This window comes from Vulpes lagopus, chromosome 2, assembly GCF_018345385.1.
Source record: "Vulpes lagopus strain Blue_001 chromosome 2, ASM1834538v1, whole genome shotgun sequence".
In the NCBI taxonomy this organism is placed as follows: Eukaryota; Metazoa; Chordata; class Mammalia; order Carnivora; family Canidae; genus Vulpes; species Vulpes lagopus.
In genome coordinates, this window is record NC_054825.1 from 98,435,036 (window position 1) to 98,456,053 (window position 21,018).

A 21,018-nucleotide genomic window follows, 5' to 3' on the forward strand; every position below is an offset into this window, starting at 1 on the left:
CATGTGGTTCACTTCACTAGTGTATGTCACCTGCCTGGCCTCCATAAGTCTCAAGTTTATGAGATTAAATGTTCTCCTTCGCATTCTTGTCTGATTTTATGAACTCACCTAAGGCTTAAACTTTGGTTCACACTGTTTCCTAAAACACCAGCTCTAGCTTAGACTTCCCTCCTGAGTGCAAAGAGATTTTTTTCCCCATGGGACATCACCTGAATTGTCACTGTCCCCAATCTAATATTCCTTTATTCCTCGGAACTCCTTCTCTGGTTTGTACCTTTGTTCTTGGCCTGCTACAACAGCTTACAACCTGGCTGTTTTGCCACTATCTTTATCACATCCGGACTCATTTACCTCTATTCCCCTAGTCTTAGCCAGCATAAAATTTCTACACAAAAAACCAGAATCAAATCCTCTACCAAGCCCTCCAAAATATGTCTCTGTCTTTTTAGGAACTACTCCCTTTGCCTGCATAGTCCTTCCCTCAAATCCAGGAGAAAGCCTGCATGGTCAACAACTCAGCTCAGAAATTACTGTGAAAAAAAATATTACTATCCAGAACTGTGTAGGGGCTGGAATGTTACTCAACTTGCAAGCTAAAAGTTAGGCTGCATCAGACTCGTGGATTGCTGGCAGAAGGTATGAGACTCATCTGTCAGAGATAAAGGACATTATTTCTCCCAGCACAGCAGGCATGAGCTTCATTCACATTTGCATTGGTTCCCCTTGTTCCTCCAAACCCATGTGTGCAGAGTAGCCCAGGTGCATACTGGACACAGCTGGGGAATCCTGAATTTAGGAATCCGCAGTCATAAACGGCCAATAGCAAATCTGTCTCATCTTTGCACCTGAAGGGAGCCATTATCTTTACTCTCTAGACAATAAACATATCTCCCCTCTGCCCCAGAGGGAGATACTATATCTTCCAAGGCTGTTTGCTATACAGATGTCCTTGCAGTTACAGCCTAGGATAAGACTAAGACAATGCAAGAAGAAATGCAAAATAAAAGTGATAGAGGTGTCTCAGAAACATGATGCAGTTCTGTGACATATAAATTTTTTTAGTGATCCAATATCCTTAAGGATAGAGAAGGGTGGTCACTCTAACCCAATGAGAATATAAGTTGGTATGAACTTTTAATAAATGAACCTTGGATCAATAATACCAAAAATTCATCTTTGACTCAGAAATTATACATCTAGGAATTTATTCAAAGAAAAGCATCAGCTGCAGTTAAAGATAAGGGGATCAAGTATCTCCAAGCCTTGCCTCACCTGCAGAGCTGGTTGATAATGATGTGGATTTTGCAGGTCAGCGTTGGTGTGGGCCACTCCTCAGGAGCTCTCGATGAGCTGCATTAGATTCAGAGCTTCTCTAAGTCCAAGCAAACCATTCAAGATTCAGGTGGTCCCTCCTGTGAGACCAAAGTCTCCTCATCCATACAAGGATGGATGGAAGTGCAATCTGTCCTGATCCTTGAAAAGTCCAAGTGTCCTCATTACACTTTTAACCTTCCTGGTATTTATGGGTTTGTCTCTTTGGCATTTGGACTACCCAAATCGCTGTGCTCCATTTCACTGATATCCTGGGCCATGTCCCAGGACGTATGCCCCTCTCACCATCTTTCCTTGATCGCACTCCTGTCTTGCTTTTTCCTCAACCACCTCTCCCTTGCTGCTATTCTTCCCCTATCTTTTCCTTGTGTCCTTCCATTCCATTGCTTAAACTCTTCTACATCCTCATCTTTTAAATTAAATAGTCCCTTTAATTCATTCATTATTTTTTTTTACAATTTTATATATTTATTAATGAAAGACACACAGAGAGAGGCAGAGACACTTGTAGAGGGGGAAGCGGTCTCCCAGAGGGAAGCCAGACGTGGGACTTGATCCCAGAGCTCTAGGATCTCACTCTGAGCTGAAAGCAGATGCTCAACCACTGAGCCATCCAGGTGCCCTAATTCATTTCTTTTTTCAAACTAACATTTACCTCTTCCTTCAGGATGCTGTTCCTCCAAAGGCTGCCTTACAGAGAGGCTGTTCCTTTTCCAACAGTCCAACATCTCTGATTGGAGAGGTGGAGTCAGCACTCTCTCATTCCAGACTGTGGCTCACACGGTTCCTTCTACTCAGAACATTTGTTTCCAGCACCATCCTTTTCTTAGCTCCACTCTTAAGTCATCTTTAAGTATTGCCTTTGGGCATCATCTCCTTCAGGAAGCTTTTTATGACTCTCCAGGTCTAGGAAGATTCCTCTTTGCAGTACTCTTAAAAGCTCTGAACTATCATGCTTCTAACTTTCCATTCATATGCCTGTGTTCTACTGTGTAGTTGTACAAAATAAACTCAGTGAGACCAGGGCTGTGCTTGTCTTGTTCACAGTTGATTCCTTGACTACATGCCCAGCATAGAGCCTGGTATAGAGCTAATGCATTCTCCTGCTATATATGTAGGAATATTATTTTAATTTCAAATACATATTCCTTATGCTGAAAATGAAATTTCTTTGGCTTATGTCCAAATGTTATCTCAAAGTGCACCGAATGATTTCCATCCACTAGTGGAAGAACATTAGTGAGTGAATTTTTAAAGGCCTCAACATAATGGAAACCTTTTAGTGTGGTTGGCCTTTGCTAAGCAGACTAATATATATTTGAGTTTTGGGTAAATAAATCCAGACATATCTGGCAAAAGGAGATAATTGTCCTCATGAAACAAACCTGGGAATATGAAGGATCTTCAATTTATTTTCATAAATCTTTCTTTCCTATTCTTCTGTCTGGCAAATGTGCAATATGAGTGAGCAAGAACCCAAATCCCTTTCTTCTGGAACGTGAGCATCTGGGACTCAGGCTGTACTGACTTCAGGGCCAGGCCCGTGAGGGAGTGAAAAGTGAACAGAAGACAAGGCCTCCACATCATCCACATCAGAATTTGAAGAGGTCAAGTCAAATATTTTAACTGGCTTGATCAGCACAGCCATTTGTTGTCCTGGACCTTTCAAAGAAATTTTTTTTAAGGATTTTATTTATTTATTCATGAGAGACACAGAGAATGAGAGAGAGAGAGAGAGAGAGAGAGAGAGAGGCAGAGACACAAACAGAGGGAGAAGCAGGTTCCATACAGGAAGCCCCATGTGGGACTCGATCCCGATCCCAATCCCGGGACTCCAGGATCATGCCTCGGGCCAAAGGCGGTGCTAAACTGGTGAGCCACCAGGGCGGCCCTCAAAGAAATCTTTAAAAATTACGTACTAAGGTCACAATCCTAATATATTTTAATTAAGCATCAACTATTATAAAGCAAACATGTGCCATTAACTTGTCCTACATGTCATGTACACAATATTCCACCCTCATTTTGTTCCACTATTTCACAGCCAAAGCAGAGTGGGAGATCTAACAACTTTAATAGCATTTATTATAACTCATGAATCTCTGATTCAAAAAATGTTTTATTACCTTAATGTTAAAAATAGCAATTTATTTTCACCTAAAATTGTTTAAGATTAAAAAGTATAATATTAGTTCAGTTAAAAAAAAACATGCCTCTAGGTACAGGACATTATTACACTTGAATGTATCATCTATTAAACATGTAGAGGGATCCCTGGGTGGCGCAGCGGTTTGGCACCTGCCTTTGGCCCAGGGCGCCATCCTGGAGACGGGGGATTGAATCCCATGTCGGACTCCCGGTGCATGGAGCCTGCTTCTCCCTCTGCCTGTGTCTCTGCCTCTCTCTCTCTCTGTGTGTGTGACTATCGTAGATTAAAAAAATAATAAATAAATAAATAAATAAATAAATAAATAAATAAAAATAAAGATGTAGAGTATCACCTTAGAGGTGTGAATGGCCATGGGCTTCTGCTGATGACTGGGAACAGTCTCCAGAGGTGCTTTATCCAAAATGGCTTTGAAGCACATATATATAGTCTGAGTCACTTCAGTATTAGGTATTTCCAATTAACAAGTAAGTTTTGTGGCTCCTCATTAGTTGACTAAGGTGTGATCTTTTTAACTTAATCTTTTCTATTCAAATTTTTAATCCATACAGGTTATTTATTTAAATGTTGAGAAGTCCTTTGGAAATTACTATGCCATGTGGAACCATGGAAATCATAAAAATGCAGTACTTTCCTTGCAATTAAGTATGATCAGGAGGGTTGCTTTTTTACATGAGGATATTGTGTTGTTTGTCATCACTTCTCTGCACTGGTTTTTTTTTTTTTTTTTTTTTTTCAGTTTAACAATTACTAGTTCTGAGTTTTCTGAAAACTGTTTCAGCAAAGGGTGACTGAGAGGTCAGTGGCCTCCCGTCATCCTTCTTCCCTTTCCTCCTCCAGCACACAGAAGGACCAATGAATGAAAAAATATTCACAGCAGCACTGTCACATCGAAAATTGGAAATAACACAACCAGCAACAGAGAGAAGTAAAATAAATTATGGTCTACCTACAAAATAGATTATAATATATAACCATTTTTTCAAATGCTTTCCTTTCCAACATCATTAAAAGAGATATATAGTAAGTGAAGAAGAGATGTATATATAGTATGGTTGCAATTTTATAAAATAATTTCAAATAAAGAGATCAAAATTAATAGTTACATTTCGGTGATAGTGTTAGGAATGGTTTTATTTTTTACTTTATGTTCTTCTGTAGCTTATAAACAAATAGTATATATGGATTTAAAGACCACTAGGGGACACTCAGCGGTTGAGCATCTGCCTTCCGTCCCGGGATTGAGTCCCACATCGGGCTCCCTGCATGGAGCCTGCTTCTCCCTCTGCCTATGTCTCTGCCTCTCTTTCTGTGTGCCTCTCATGAATAAATAAATAAAATCTTTAAAAAAAAAATAACACTCAGCCCAAGCATCAGATCCTTGGGTGTTGTCTCTGATTCTCTTCCAGAACAGTTAAACACCAGCACTTGTGACATACCTTATTTCATAAACTTTCTTTTTTTTTTTTTTTTTTTTTTTGGTAATAGCTTTACTGCAATGGAATTCACATACCATACAATTCACCCACTAAAGTGTACAATTCAACAATTTTCAGAATATTCATGAATTTGTGCAACCAGTGCCATTATTAATTTTAGAACATTTTCATCAACTGTACCCCTTAGCTATCATTTCCCCATTCCCCCTACTCAGAGTTGTAAGCAACCACTAATGTATTTTCTGTGTCTACAGATTTGCTTATTCTGGACATTTCCTATAATTAGGATCATACAATTTGTGGTCTCCACTGTGATTTTATTTTAATTTTTTTTAATTTTTTTTTAATTATTATTTATTTATGATAGTCACAGAGAGAGAGAGAGAGGCAGAGACACAGGCAGAGGGAGAAGCAGGCTCCATGCACCGGGAGCCCGATGTGGGATTCGATCCCGGGTCTCCAGGATCGCGCCCTGGGCCAAAGGCAGGCGCCGAACCGCTGCGCCACCCAGGGATCCCCTCCACTGTGATTTTAAATGTCACTATTGTCAGCAATCATCAGGTGGAGTAGCAAATTGTCACTACTGGGGCAGAGTTACTGTTGGAACTTCTTGAGGGCAGAGACTGGCTATTTTTTTTTTTAAGAATTTATTTTTTAGAATAGTTTTAGATTCACAGCAAAATTAGGAGGAAGATGCAGAGATTTCCTATATCCTCCCTATGGACTGGGTGATTTTCATCTTGGTTACCAGTGGTCAGTGTTCACTACTGTCCAACAAATGTCTGCTAAATGAATGGTCATGAATTTATAATTGGAGGCAAGCCTCCAAGGGGTTTTATGACTTGCCTAAGATCATCTCTGGCAGCAGGTGAATGACCACTCAAGTCTCCTTTCCAACATTTATATGCTTGTGCAAGGTATAACTTCTGTGATTTTGTTTCCTCTTATGTAAAATGGTAGTAATACCTACCTCACAGGGATGTAAATGTTAGCTATCTCTCTATCCTACAAAGTCAAAATGTGTCACATGAAGCAATCATCCTTGAATGAAAAATGCAGATAACAGTATAAGACTAAGAACATGATTATTGGACTCTAGCTCTGTCAATGAAACAAGTGACCTCTCTGGACTTATTACCCCCAGGTTGAAAGGACAACACTCAACACATTACACAGTCTCTGGCTTACGACTGTTCAACTTAAAATTTTTCTACTTTACAATGTTGTGAAAGCAATAAGGATTCAGTAGAAACCGGGCTTCAACAGGATTTTGCTCTTTTACTGCGGTGTCAATATTCAGCAGTATACTCTCCTGATTCTGGAGCAGTGGTAGCCAGAGGAGTCTCCCAGTTAGCCATGTGGTCACACAAAAATAAATTCTTAAAAAAAAAAAAAAAATAGCCAGTCTCTGCCCCTACATGCTGACAACCAGTCAGTACCCATATAAACATTCTTTTTTCCACTTGCACTACAGCATTCAATAAATTACATGAGCTATTCAACACTTTATTGTAAAATGGGCCTTGTGGGAGATGATTTTGCCCAACTATAGGCTACAGTAAGTGTTTAAGGTAGTCTAGGCTAATCTATGATGCTAGGGTTAGGTGTATTCAATGCATTTTCAATTTACCTAGTTTCGATTGAAGATCAATTTATCAGGTCACCCCATCATGACTCCAGAAAGATCTGTACATTTGTCAGGATTAAATGAGATGTCACCCCAGCACCTTGTATAGGGCTTAGCAACCGCAAAAACAGTGTTTGTAGTTTGCACTAGTTTTATTCCCACTCTACTTGGGAATTATAATCCTGAGAAGATTACAAAGTATCGATATCTCGTTTTAACCGTGAAGGCAGTTGAGGTTCACAGAGATTAATTTGCCCAAGGCTACAAATTGGCCTGCGAACTCCAAGACCCACACATTCTTCACTATTGTTTTTTTTTTTTTTTTTGGTATATATTTTATTGCAGTTCAATTTGCCAACATATAGCATAACCTCCAGTGCTCATCCCGTCCAGTGCCCCCTCAGTGCCCGTCACCCAGTCACCCCCACCCCCCTTCCACCTCCCCTTGTCTGTTTCCCAGAGTTAGGAGTCTCTCTGATATTTCCCACTCATTTTCTCCCCTTTCCCCTTTATTCCCTTTCACCATTTTTTATATTCCCCAAATGAATGAGACCATATGACGTTTGTCCTTCTCCGATGGACTTCTTCACCGCGAGGGCACCCCCAGCCTAGTAAATCCAAGCCCGGGTTCCCGGAGGCCGAGGCAGGGCCCGGCGGCCTCCAGGGCGGGGGCCCACCTGGGGCAGGGTGAGCATCCCGAGCCGGGGGAGGACGCGCTAGCCCAGGGCGGGGCCGGCCCCCCGGGTGCCCCATCCATCCTCCCCCGATCTCTCCCTCTAGTCCAATTCCCAGCAGCGCCCAGGCAAGCGCGGGGCAGGCCGCCTCGGAGACTGCGCCCCCAGGACCAGCCCCGCGTCCCGCAGGCCCCCGCCCCCTCACGTCACGGCCTCTAGGTGCAGTGCCCCCTAGGGGCTCCTGCTGCGGCGGAGGAGGAAGGCCGGCTCCTTTCTGCCGCCGCCGCCGCCGCCGCCGCATCCCCGGCCGCAGAGGGGGACCTGCCGCGCCCGCGCCCGCGCTCGCCCGCCCGCGCCCGCGCCCTCGCCCTCGCCCTCGCCCTCGCCATGAGCGCGCGCCTGCCGCTCCTGCTGCGCGGGCTCCGCCGTCCCGGGCGGCCTCCGGGCCCGCCGCTCCGCCCCCCGGCCCCGGCTCGCGCCAGCGGCGGCGGCGGCGGCTGCGGCGGCGGGGAAGGCCTGCTCGGGCAGCGCCGGCTGCGGGACGCCCAGGTCGGGAGCAGCCGCGGCCAGGGCAGCCGGGCGCCTCCGGTGCGGGGCTCGATCGTCAGGTGAGCGGCCGCCGCGCGGCGCGGGTGGCGGCGGCCGGGGCGACGGGGCTCGGCGGGCGCTGGGGGCCCCGCGGGGGTTTCGCCGGGCGCGGGCTCGCGAGTGCTTGGTGCTAACTTGCCGGGGGCGCGGGCGGCCGGGAGGGCGGCGGCGGGCCGGGGCCGGGGCCGGGGCCGGGGCCGCGCGGGCATCCCCCCCGCCGCGCCCAGCCCGCGGGCCCCGCTCCACGTGCGCCGCCGCCGGCTCTGATGCAACGCGCGGGCTGCGCGGCGGGAAGGGGCGGGAGGCGGGAGGCGGGAGGCGGAGGGCGCGCGGGGCGGGGCCGAGGGGCCCCGGGGGCGAAGCTCGGCCCCTCCCGCCGGCCCCTCCCGCCGCGCCGCAGCCTCCTGCGGGCCTCCTGCGCGCTTTCTCGAGTTGCATAATGTTTTCTGGGCGTGTTAACGCGGAGCCGCGCGGCGCCCGGGGAGCCCCCAGCGCAGCTCCGTCCCCCCCCCCCCCCCAGGTGCGCGGAGGGAGCCTGAGCCCGGCCTTGCCCCGCTTCCCCTCTGCGGCCCCGCGGGCGCCCGCCCCCCCGCCCTGCCCCTCCCCCTCCCTCTCCATCCTCCTCCTCCTCCCCCTCCCGCTTCCCCTTCCCCCCGCCCTCCCCTCCCGTCTGGAGCCCTCCCTGCCCGGCCGCGGGAGGGAGGGGAGAGAGAGCCCCGAGTGAGCCCGCCTGGAGCCGTGGGTACGCGGAGCGCGCAGGACAAACCTGGAGGCGGCGGCAGAGCCCTTGCCTGCCTCCCCACCCACAACGGGGATTCCCGGTTCCGGGTGGCCCCGTCACTGACGACACTGCCCTCCATCCGTTCACATCCCCTTCCTTTTTCCTTCTGTCCATCCTTGGTTTTTGTTTTGTTTGTTTTAAAGATTTTATTCGGGGATCCCTGGGTGGCGCAGTGGTTTGGCGCCTGCCTTTGGCCCAGGGCGCGATCCTGGAGACCCGGGATCGAATCCCACGTCGGGCTCCCGGTGCATGGAGCCTGCTTCTCCCTCTGCCTGTGTCTCTGACTCTCTTTCTGTGTCATAAATCAATCAATCAATCAGTCTTTAAAAAAAAGATTTTATTTATTCACGAGAGACACAGAGAGGCAGAGACATAGGCAGAGGGAGAAGCAGGCTCCCTGTGGGAACCTGATGTGGGACTTGATCCCAGGACCCAGGGATCATGACCTGAGCTGAAGGCAGATACTTAACCACCGAGCCACCCAGATGCCCCCCTTCTATTCCTCCTGGTAAAGGTAATTGCCCTTACCTCCTTTGATTCCAAAGCCCTTTAGGATGTGGCCAATGACTCTTAGGAGCCTTTTGCTTAGTTTATCTTGTCCTTCTGAATGTAGGAGTCATTAGAATTTCACCAGTGTACAGCTGAGCTCACCTTAGATTAGGGTTTGAAGAGGTATGGGTGTCAGAAACCATCACCTCATCACCCTTTTATTTTCTGGGTAGCTCTTTCTTGTTTATTTATTGTCTGTCTCCCCCACCTGGAATGGGGTCTCCCCCAACCTCTTTTGGGTCACAGGCCTTGTGTCTTGTTCACTGCTAGATCCTTCCTAATGGGAAGAGTGCCATGTGTAGGGTGAATGCCTGTGACATGATGGGTGAATACTTCACTCAAGATTTGGGTTCATTACCAACAATAAAAAATATGGGTTCATTTGTGGATTTTATTCGAAATCATTCTTTTCACTGCCTGACTTAGAGATAAGCAGAATAGTCATGATCCTACTGGTACTGGATGCTAGTCTCAATTCCTGCACCACAGTCAGGGAATGGTAGTGTTCCTTAGAGGGTTATAGAAAGGAAGTCAAGAGAGAACATCTACAAGATGCATAATCCAGGAACTGTCATATCAATACCTCCACAAATACTGGCTATTATTTTTTTATTTTTAGAGCATTTTAAGCCAGGGGTTGGCAATTCTGTCAAGGACTAGATGGTAAATAGCTCAGGTTTTGCTGGCCAAAAGGCAAAGTAGAAGCTATTAGGTAGGTACTTTTATGTGAGAAAAAACAGATTTTCATAGATTTTTTTAATTAATGGAAGTCCATTGTATTTATGGATACTGACGTTTGAATTTCATATGATATTCACATGCTACAAAATAATATATTATTTTGATTTTTCTAACTATTTGAAAATTCAAAAGCTGTTCGTAACCCGATGTGCCATAGTTTGCTGGCGCTCCTGTTCTAACTAAAAGGAGAAAGTGTTGTACAATGAATTACTGTTTCATAGAGTTATGGTTCAGGGATAGGTACTCTGCTTTGCCGTATGACTCCAGATGTGAGAATTGGGGCAAGCTGTTTGTTTGGTCTGTGTTCATATACAAAATGGGAACCATCATCACCTACTTCAAAAGTTGTTATGGACATTACTATACTCTGCTGATCCTAAGAGGTGTATTCTTAATATCTCCAAAACTGGTCTTTCAATCGATTGTGTCTGATAATCACTGTTGGCCACATAACAGTCATCACTTATTAGTCGAGATGGGCTATGCCTATTGTTGTAACTTAATTGACCTTTGTGCATCATCTAACAAAACTTTCCTCCAGGAGATTCTCTAAGGGCTTGGAGGAAAGAGGGGAAGGTGGGCCTACCTAAAGTCACGTAGAGGGCAGCCCCGATGGCCCAGCGGTTTGGTGCCGCCTTCAGCCCAGAATATGATCTTGGAGACCTGGGATCGAGTCCCACGTTGGGCTCCCTGCATGGAGCCTGCTTCTCCCTCTGCCTGTGTCTCTGCCTCTCTCTCTCTCTCTCTGTGTCTGTCATGAATAATAAATAAAATCTTTAAAAAAAATTAATAAAGTCACGTAGAAATAGAGATCCAGGAATCTGTGTAAGGTTTTTAAAATGTATTTCATAGACATATACCAGAAAAGTTATCGAATAAGCTCCCTCAAAAGCACAGTGACCACTCATTTCCCCAGGAACCCTCAGTATTTCCATGGACAAGTCATGGAAGGGCTGTTTTAGGAAATAAGATGATTTCTGGTTGTCTGACAACTGTCCATTGATAACTGGTAGAATCAAGAAAGCCCTAGTATTAAAACTTGCAGAATGAGTGTCAGGAATTTAATGAGAACCCCAGGGACAAAAGTGATAAGGTTTTTCAAAAAATACTGCATCACGAATACGCTTGATGGCACAGAGGGTAGTCTTATGTGGGAGAACAAAAAAGAAAGTGCTGCCAAGGGCTCAAATCAAAAAAGCACTTAGGGGGTGGCTGGCTGGCTCAGTCCAAGAAGCCTGTGACTCTTGATCTTGGGGTCATGAGTTTGAGGCCCCATGTTGGATGTAGAGATTACTTAAATGCTTGGGGAAAAAAACACCTCAGAAGAGTCATATTCTGAATGTGAACAAGTTTTAGGAATATTGCAGTTTTACTTTTTATGCCCCTATGAGTGGTTTTATGGCAAACAACAAAAAAAATCTATGTCTAAGTCTTAAAAGTTGTTTTATTTTATTTATTTATTTTTTAAGATTTTATTTATTTATTCATGACAGACACAGACAGAGTGGCAGAGACACAGGCAGAGGGAGAAGCAAGTTCCACACAGGGAGTCCAATGTGGGACTTGATCCAGGGTCTCCAGGATCACACCCTGGGCCCAAGGCGGCGTTAAACAGCTGGGCCACCAGGGCTGCCCAAAAGTTCTTTTAATACTTACAAAATACATACTATGTTAAGAAAGAAAAGGTCATACCGTAGTTTAACTGACAGCTTGGTTTTCTTTCTTAGTGGTTTGTGAAACAATAGTATGTCTTTCATTGGATGTCACACAGCAAATAAGGTTAGAGCTCCCAGATCAGGCTCTGCATAAGCTGGAAACAGGCTAGTGTGCTTTAATAAAGATACCCCCAAGTGATATGGACCATCCTGGCCAGAGGAAGGTAGACAGGGAAGGTAGGATGATGACTCTGATATTTGCTCACTGGTCCAGATCTGGATAAAAGGCAGCTGCTCCTGTCTCCCAGCCAGCAAGATGGAAAGGGAACCGGGGTGCTGGTGTATCTTTCCCTTTGCTGCACATTCCTTGCTTTCTTCTGGCCAGTGCTCCCAACCTTGTTGGCCACCAGTTAGTGACGTGACCCCATCAAGCTAAAGGTGAAATGGGGAAATGTGCTCTCTAGCCAGGTGGCCATGTGTTGCTCACACTCCAAATTCTGTGAAAGAGGAAAATGCTAGGAAGTACCCAATAATACAAGCCATCATCAGTTTTATTAGTACTATTGTTACCATTATATTGAATGTATCCAGTAAATTACCGGTGCTGTGGGTTTATTAAACTGCTCTGTGGTGCTTTCAGCCTGGTATTTCTCAGAATACTGATGGCAGTCTTTGGAAGACACCATTTTGGCAATTTTAACTTTACATGTGCACTGCTACCTCTTTTGCCTTTGAAATTCATAAAGTGGCTCTTCACTCAGGGGTTTACTTAAATTAGTAGTTTTAAATAGTTACCAGCTGCTGACTCTGACTCTGGCATCTGGCCATAGCTAGCTGTAAAGGAGGCTGAGAAATTAGGTCATTATCCCAGCAGCCATATGCCCAGTGAACACATTATTTCACAGCCAAAGGGAGACCAGCATGCCAGTGGAATCGCTGGTGGTGTAACCAGGGCGCCAGGGTTGCAAGAGCGTCGGGCTCTGAGGATCCCAAGCAACAGGTTCAGCCACTTACCAGTGACCGAATCCAAAGGCAAAGAGACAAGTGGTGAAACGAGAAAGAGATTTATTTCAGTGAGGCCAACACCAGGAAGATGGTGGACTAACATCTCAAAAACTGTCTCTAATGTGCTGAAAATACTTCTCTGTTTATGTAAGGAATATGGGTGACTAAGGTCAGTGGGTGCAGGTGGTGGCCAGTAAAGGTCAGGTCATTATCTTGTCATGGATGGGGGGGGTCTTGCTGGCTTGGGGCAGTCCTTATGGCTTGAGGGGGTAGTTTGCATTCCCCTCTACTAGGGATGCTTTGCCTTCCAGTTCTCCCTGAGTTAAGATATAAACTGGAAGGAAGAATTTAATCAATTAGAAAGTTAAAGGTCTAAATGGAGGTAATTGAAGTCCTTCTAGTAGTAGATCCTTTAATCTACTAGTTATATTGTTACAAATTATTACAATCTTCTTCAGTATAATAAAGTTCTGAGTTTTAGCTGCACATGGGCAGCCTGGCTGGAGAGTCCTGCCTGCCTTCTAGCTGGAAGTTGACACAGCAGCTTTTCCACCAGGAGTGAGAAAATCTCTGATTAGAAACATTTATGCTACTTTTTAGATTTATTGAGCCTAGTGACTGCTTTCCTGCTTAACTTTGTTTATCACTGTAGGAATAAGGAGTCACCCCAAAGAATGAAACATTCATTACACCTACAACTAGAGAATTAGCCAGCTTTGTTAGTGTTATTAGTGACAGATTTGGGCTTTTATGGAAGTGTGTGGTCCTTTCACTTTATTGAGGGGTAGTCAAGGCTATGAATGTTTTGGGGTTAACTGTTGCCATCAAATGAGTATTTTTTAGTGTTCCAGGGTAGCTTTGAGTTATAGAAAAAGACTACAACTGTGAGAACAAAGGCATCCACCATTGGACACCCATTTCACAGATGAGGCTACTGGAGTTGGTTAGAGACTCCGTGAACTGATCGTGTTGGTCCGTGTGAGGCCTGCATCCCAGAGGTGCATGGCTCTTTCCCCTCTACTGGTGCCTCAGAGCCACCTAGGTCCCTTAATGAAAATGCACGTTCCTGGGCCTCACCCAGCCCTGTTGAATCTGACTTTCTGAGGTGAGGCACAGAATCCTTGCTTCTTACCAAGCTCCCCAGACGATCCACCCGCCGGCTGCCAAGAACCACTTGGAACCTCCGCTCCAGTGCCTTTTCCAGAGCCAGGGAGAAATAAGTCAGCCCAAATTAGCAGTCAGGAAAGGCAGGGAAACGGCGTAGCGTGTGGCCCTCAGCCACGCATGATGTGAGAGGAGATTAAATTTAGTGCCCATTTGTAAGGCAGTTTGTGAACTTCCATGTAGTTGCGTTTATTCAACACAATAATACAGTTATTTCTGGGAGGATTAAGTTGTTTCGGCCAAGTGTTTGGAAACAAAACACGAAAATCTTCCCAGGTTGTGTGCAGTTGCATGCCTTGCCCATTCTGTCCCTGGTAGGAAGTCCCCAGTGTCAGGTAGGAAGGCTCACCCTGGTTGAGTTTTGAAACCTTAAAATGTCTGCTGAGCACCCCTCTCTTTTCATCTACCTCCTCAAGAGCAGTTCCCTCCAGTACGTTCATCTGCTTCTTTGAAAGCTGGGAGAAGCTGACCAGTGCCTCCGTGCCCTCAGCCATTTACTGCTGCTGCTATCTGCCTGGAACTTCACCTTGTAGCTTTTGGAAGATTGTTAAGACCCTATTGGAGGCAGAAAGCAACATTTAACGATGGTCTTAACATGGGGTTTGGTTGCTGCCTTGATTGAGCCTTTTGTCTATTATTGTGAGAGAGCAAAAGCCAACTTCATATGCAGGACCACTTCACAGCGATGGTGGTGAAGGGGTCTGAAATTGCTCATCCCCCAAAGACTGCAGAAGGAGCATGTGACTTGTACCACATTATCTAGGTCTGCGATGCCTCGGCTCACACCCCTTTCCTTCCTCCCAGTGGTGCTAAGATGGAGGTGGCACCTGCTGGGACTTTTAGAAATCCAGATGCAGACTTGGGTGGTGGGGAGCCCAGAGGACTGACAGGCTCTCTCCCTAAGAGGCCTTGGGAGCATATCAAATTCCGATGCATCATCCGAGTATTTCTGTTCCCACCCCCCACCCCCTCGCTTTCCCTCTGCTTTCTTCCCCACCCAATCCCTTCACATTCTTTTAAATTCTGGGCCCTGGCATTTATCCCCACAGTGAGCCTCCTCCCTAGTCTCTGCTACCCTCCCTCAGTGTTTGCAGTCCCCAGGGGGTCCCATGGGTGTGGGGGGGAGGAAAGGGATTACTTAAAAAGAAATGGAAGAGATGCCTGGGTGGCTCAGCGGTTGAGCTGCTGCCTTCAGCTTAAGGCATAATCCTGGGATTTGGGATCGAGTCCCATGTCATGCTCCCTGCATGGAGCCTGCTACTCCCTCTGCCTATGTCTCTGCCTCTCTCTCTGTCTCTCATGAATAAAAAAATAAAATCTTTAAAAAAAAACATTTTTATTAAAGTAAACTTGGAAAATGCAAGAGAACTAATTGAAAATTAATTGTTGACATTTAGTTTGCACACCTCTGCCTATTTTTAGGGTTTGACGGTTATAGCATACCCTGTGTTGCACTTAAATATCAGGATTGTGCCCTCTCCTCACCACACTTCCCACCTTGCAACGCATCCTGTACCATCTAATTTCAGTTACAGTAACGAACTTTCTAGGAAAATGTGTTGTATCCGTCCTTTCTGGTCGTTAACAAAGACATGAATGACTGTGTGTGTTCTTTTTGTCTCATTGTAGAGAAGTCATTCAGAATTCAAAAGAGGTTCTGAGTTTATTGCAAGAAAAAAACCCAACCTTTAAGCCGGTGCTTGCTATTATTCAGGTAAGCTATGACCATGGTTCAGTGCTGCTCTTTTAGGATGCCTTTCAATGTAGCAGATAATTGTATACAGAAAGACCAGGGGCATTTGTTGTCACAGAAGTGGTCTTAACAGGGAAGAGAGGCCACAGATGAAAATACTGTCATCACCCTCTTCCTTTGGTCATTTTGCTTTTTACTAGATCACTGGTTAGTGACCACCCTGCTTGAGTGGGTCTTTTGTGAGTCCTTCTCCTTTTGACATGAGTAGCGTTGAGAGGTTAGGAGGTAGGTACCCCCAGAAGTTGTGTTACATAGGATGAACTGTGTCTGTACGTGCTCATAGATGCTTATCAGATGCGATTTGAACACGTTGTGAGGAAAGGTTCCCCCTTTGTTTCTGTGGAAGGCAGATGCTTGGAGAGGCACGGTATTTAGTAATCTTACTACTAAATCGGGTAAAGCCTGCTGTAACTTTGGCTCTTCAAACGTCAGTACATGTCAGAAGGTCCTTGCATTTCATGTACATCTTTTGGCTGCAGCCCCTTCATTTGCAACTGTAGTTGGCACTGTTTGCCATCCTTCTTGGCATCCCCATTGGGTGACAGGTGCAGGGAAATAATGAGGTGAGCCAAGCCTGTAAGCTAACACAGCACAGCAGTTGGGCTGCCACTGTTGTTTTTGGCATGCACTTAATGTGTCAGAATAGCAGCCTGTAGTTCCATCGGCGCCGTGATTTTCAGGATCGGAGCTATGCTCAAGTCAGTCGCATTCTTGGGGTCTGTGTCCACATCCCTTTATAAAGATAGGCAAGCAAGAAGGGTAGAAAAAAAAATGATCGGAGCCTAGACCTGCTAGGATTCTGCTTGCTGGAAGCTTTCCAGCTATGGGCACGTGATCTAAACCGTGTCTTCGGTGTCCTCACTGAGAAAGGGGTCCTGGCTGGGCGGCTACATGTGCCTTAGGAGGGTTGTTACTTTTTAAAAGTAACATAATTTGAAAGCTGAGAGACTGATAGGTGAATAAATACCAGCTATTAGTCTCCTTCTGTGAGCAATAAGATTGTGTATATCCTTCTCTTTCTAATTAATTAGATAATTCATAATCACAAAATTAGTCTCTGTATCACTTTTTGTGCTTTTTTTAGATATTTTTGTTGTACTTACGTTCTCCCTCTTACTCCCAATCTCCTAAGGCAGGTGATGATAACTTGATGCAGGAAATAAACCAGAATTTGGCGGAGGAGGTGAGGATCGTTGAATTCTACATATTTGTTATAATTTTTTGATGATATGTTCTCTTACAGTGATGGAATAACCTTGTGTCCCCTTTGCAGGCTGGTCTGAACATCACTCACATTTGTCTCCCTCCGGATAGCAGTGAAGACGAGGTAACTACCATGGGGACTTGAACACTCGGGGTGCTTTCCTCTTTAGATACAATATACCTGTTGGTGTCTCTTAGTTGTCATTGGAACAGATCAGTCTTTGCTTGTGGCTGAACTCTTAGAGGGAAGAGTTTACTATTCCCTCTAGTGTGAATGCTCCTTGACGTATTTGGTATGTTTCTGTTCAGGACTTGAGCTATGACTTGGCGACTTGGGTTATGTTTCTTTGGCTGCAGCAGCAGCGTCTAGTGGAAATCGTCTGGCAGTCGGGGTCTGGAGGACTAGTTCTGGTTTCATTCTGTCCCGACGTGTTGTTTGCCCTTGGCCGTTCCCTTGGCTTGTCTGGATCGTAGTTGCCTTTATCAATAAAATAAAGGCATAGGATGAGATAATCTTCAGCGTCCTTTCCAGGCAAAACTTCTGGGAGTAATAGCCTTTGCAAGTGTCATCTGAAGTCTGGGAGAAGCAGCCAGTAGTGGTGAGGAAACTGGACCACCAGGCATGCTAGCATTTGGTCCTTCTGTGGCTAGCTTTTCCTCATAAGGGCTGCGGCAGTGAAGATTTGGTTTGACTGCCAGTGATGGAAAACTTCAAATAACAGAATATGAAATAACACAGACATTTATTTTTTCTCATACATAGGTCAAGTTTAGAAGCAGGCTGGTATGGTGGCATCACAAGGCCACCAGAAACTTAGGCTCCTTTGATCTTGCTACCCTATTCCCTATTGTGCTACATCATATCCCAGATGGCAGATTCAACTCTGCATATCACATCCACATTCTAGCCAGTGTCAAATCCAGAGTTAGGAGAGAAACAATTCAAAAGGATTATTGCAATAGGGAGTACACTCTGACCATAAGATCTACAATCCTCTGAGAGTTAGGCAAAAGGGTTTTTCTTTTACAGGGAGGGGAATAGAAGGCTAGAAAAAAACCTGTGTGAGAAAGTGGGAGGAGAGGGTCCCTTGATGGGATACTAGGTCACAGAATGTTTTATCCTGTGGCCAGACTATTCTCTGAAGGGAGTATATGCTAATCAAGTGAAGGATCGTCAAAGTTTAGCAACCTGGGGGAAGGAAGGAAACTTATATGTTATCTCCGGACATTAAATAGATAAACAGACAAGATAGAGCTTTTCTTCTTGAAAGACACACCTAGCCATTCATTAGCTTTTACATGACCTTCCCAGACTGTACTTTGGTCTTTTTCAGGAAGTTATTTTTGTGTTTCCCATAAAAAGGAGATATCTGTGTGTAGCATTTATCAGCCATAAGCCTTTGGAAATGCTTTCTGTATCCATTCAGGGCTAGGGAACACAAGGACCTGAGTGATGGCTTCTTGGGTGTGACAGTTGGGAAGCATTTGTTGAACACATTGTATTTGAAATACGGGCTTGTCTGGGCTGGGTTGGAATGCTCGAGATTCATGCCTTCTGGTCTCCCTAAAAACTGGCAGTGTGTTTCGCTTGAGTATAATTGTGGACAGGAAATCGTCTTTTGCCTATCTCAACGTTTGGTTTTGTTTTGTTCTGTTGTGGCAGGGAGTAGCACAATAAGAAAGACTGCACTAGAATTCAGCCATACTTCTTTTGAGCTTTTATCAACATAGTGAAAAGAGAAAATAGACTTTCTTCATTATGCTTTACAGCAAGTCTTCAACAAGGAGTGAAAAAGAAACAATAACATGCATTTTTATGAATCCGTTTTTCATATAAAGCTTTTTTGGTTGGGTCTTAGTTTTTATAAAACTGATTATATGGGTGTTGTTTTTTCTCTATAGATTATAGATGAAATCCTGAAGATTAATGAAGACACCAGAGTACATGGCCTTGCCCTTCAGATCTCAGAGAGCTCATTTAGCAACAAAGTCCTCAATGCCTTGAAGCCAGAAAAAGATGTGGATGGGTGAGACAATATAAAAGAAAACAATCAGCTCTATGGCTAAATGAGTGTTTCTCCTGTGACCTTTTTTTCTTTTAGTTCTACTGTCACAATTATATCCGTCATTAAGAGTTGAAGAAGTATTTTAACTATTTCAGGAATGTGAGGGCTTCTTAAATTCCATATAAGATGGGGCAGCCCTGGTGGCTCAGGGTTTAGCGCCGGCCTCTCTCTCTGTGTGTGTGTCTCTCATGTGAGTAAATAAATAAAATATTAAAAAAAAATTCCATATAAGAAAGTTACCTATTTTGGAAAATGCACTTGCCCTTTTGTAGTGCTTGGGTGCCATTTTGGAAATAGTGTGCTTCACAGCAGCATATTCATTTCACAACCTCCTGCCTGACTTCACGGAGCCTTTGGCCAGCCTTCATCTTCTAATAAGCTTTTCCTTGATAACTCTGCCAGACCAAAGAAACGGCCCAGAGTCCTGAGTCACCAGCAGTACCATATTCTCCCTTAGTCATAGGCCAGTTGAGAAAAGCAAAACAAGCACTTCTATTCATAACACAAGGTTTTATTTGAAATTAGAGGGGGAAGCTACAAATATGTGGTGTGCCAATATTTGTCTGTGACTCATGTCCTGGCGTGACATTAGCTTCATGAGACAAGGAGTCCTGCTCATTCATGTGGGCGATCAGGACTCCCCACTTTGGGGAGTTATAAACCTCACTTTCCTACATGGAAATAGGAAGTGTTTTGTACTGTGACCAAAAAGAACATAATATATTTAGCATTATAAGGTTGTAAGCAAATTTAAAAATTAGACTCCCAATCCAGTATATCTCATGGGAGCTGGTTTATTTATTTATTTATTTATTTTTTTTAAATTTTTATTTATTTATGATAGTCACAGAGAGAGAGAGAGAGGCAGAGACATAGGCAGAGAGAGAAGCAGGCTCCATGCACCGGGAGCCTGATGTGGGATTCGATCCCGGGTCTCCAGGATCGCGCCCTGGGCCAAAGACAAGTGCCAAACCGCTGCACCACCCAGGGATCCCATGGGAGCTGGTTTAAAAGGCTGCCTCCTCTTGGGCACACCCAGGCTCCTTCCCTTAACTCTAGCATCTGCAGGTGTTCAGACCACAGAAAGACCCAAACACAGCTTGAAAAGTCATGAAAATCTCTGATCCTATACTAAGCTAACTAAAAGGGAGAAGAAGCCTTAATCAATTAGAAAACATCCAGAATCTGAAGTTATCAAAGTGTAATTTCAAATCTTTCATAAAAAGAGAGAACTGTGAAAACTTTTCTGTGTGTCCCATTTTGTTACTACTTTGTATTGAGACCATTGGTTTCCACTAGATATGTATGGGCTATTTGCTTCTGGATTTGAATGAGGAAGAGCATAGAAGCCATCGAAAGTACATGGTCACTCAGGTTTTATTTCTTGATTTCCCAAGAAGATAAGTACTGACATTAGATGGGAATCAGACTTATGAATCCCAAGCCTTGCTAGGTCACTACCGCAGATTTTTAGGATTGGTCCTGGATTTTGATACTGATGGAGTTATAAATTCCCTCAAGGAAAAAGTGGGCTCAGCTGCATGACAATAGTATTGCACATGTTAGTGGCACCATTCCATGTAGTGCATTGAACAGAGCTCCCTGCACTTGTGCACAGAGAGGCTCAGCATGGCCTTATGCTGTGGTCTTTCTATCCAGGCAGAACCAGAATTCCCATCGTTTTCCCAACCCACAGAGACTGCTTCAGAGTTTCTTGAGGGACTACTCTAAGCTAAGAAGCAAGAGGCCTTCATTCCTGCTCATTCTTTAATTTATATTTAATGACTTAATATACTCTATTTATCCAGCATTGTTTGGGATTCATACTTGTGTTACAGATGAGTACATTGTGATCAAGTTTTGACTTACAACTTTCCTTATTTTCAAATTCAGAGTAACAGACATAAACCTGGGGAGGCTGGTCCGTGGGGATGCCCATGAATGTTACGTCTCACCTGTGGCCAGAGCTGTAATTGAACTTCTTGAAAAGTCAGGTAGGATGGCTCCTTCAGAAATAAGGATTTCTTTTTGGAAGATTCTAATTGAAACATGGAGGTGATATTCAATGTCGGCTCTTTTTCTTATCTTTTGGGAGATACAAATGACTGACAAATTTTTCTAACAGGATTAACTGTATTACAATTTTATAAAGAAACTAGTAAAGATGAGTGACCTATTGTAAACAAATGCTCAGCTTCTCTCATGAACACTCAGAATAACCACAATGAAAAATGTCCCAACCTTCAGCTTCTCTCAAAAAACTTATGTTTAAGA

The 21,018-nt window shown here is 44.7% G+C and overlaps 1 protein-coding gene across 1 annotated transcript in view; it reads left to right on the forward strand.

Moving 5' to 3' along the window:
* Positions 1–7,521: 7,521 nt before the first annotated feature.
* MTHFD1L (methylenetetrahydrofolate dehydrogenase (NADP+ dependent) 1 like) overlaps positions 7,522–21,018 on the forward strand; it is a 188,127-nt gene continuing 174,630 nt past the window's right edge. The window contains exons 1-6 of the mRNA XM_041744611.1: positions 7,522–7,847; positions 15,352–15,436; positions 16,608–16,658; positions 16,749–16,802; positions 18,581–18,705; positions 20,638–20,738. Coding sequence (XP_041600545.1) covers positions 7,627–7,847; positions 15,352–15,436; positions 16,608–16,658; positions 16,749–16,802; positions 18,581–18,705; positions 20,638–20,738 — 637 coding nt within the window. The 5' untranslated portion in view covers positions 7,522–7,626. The remainder of the gene's footprint in view (positions 7,848–15,351; positions 15,437–16,607; positions 16,659–16,748; positions 16,803–18,580; positions 18,706–20,637; positions 20,739–21,018) is intronic.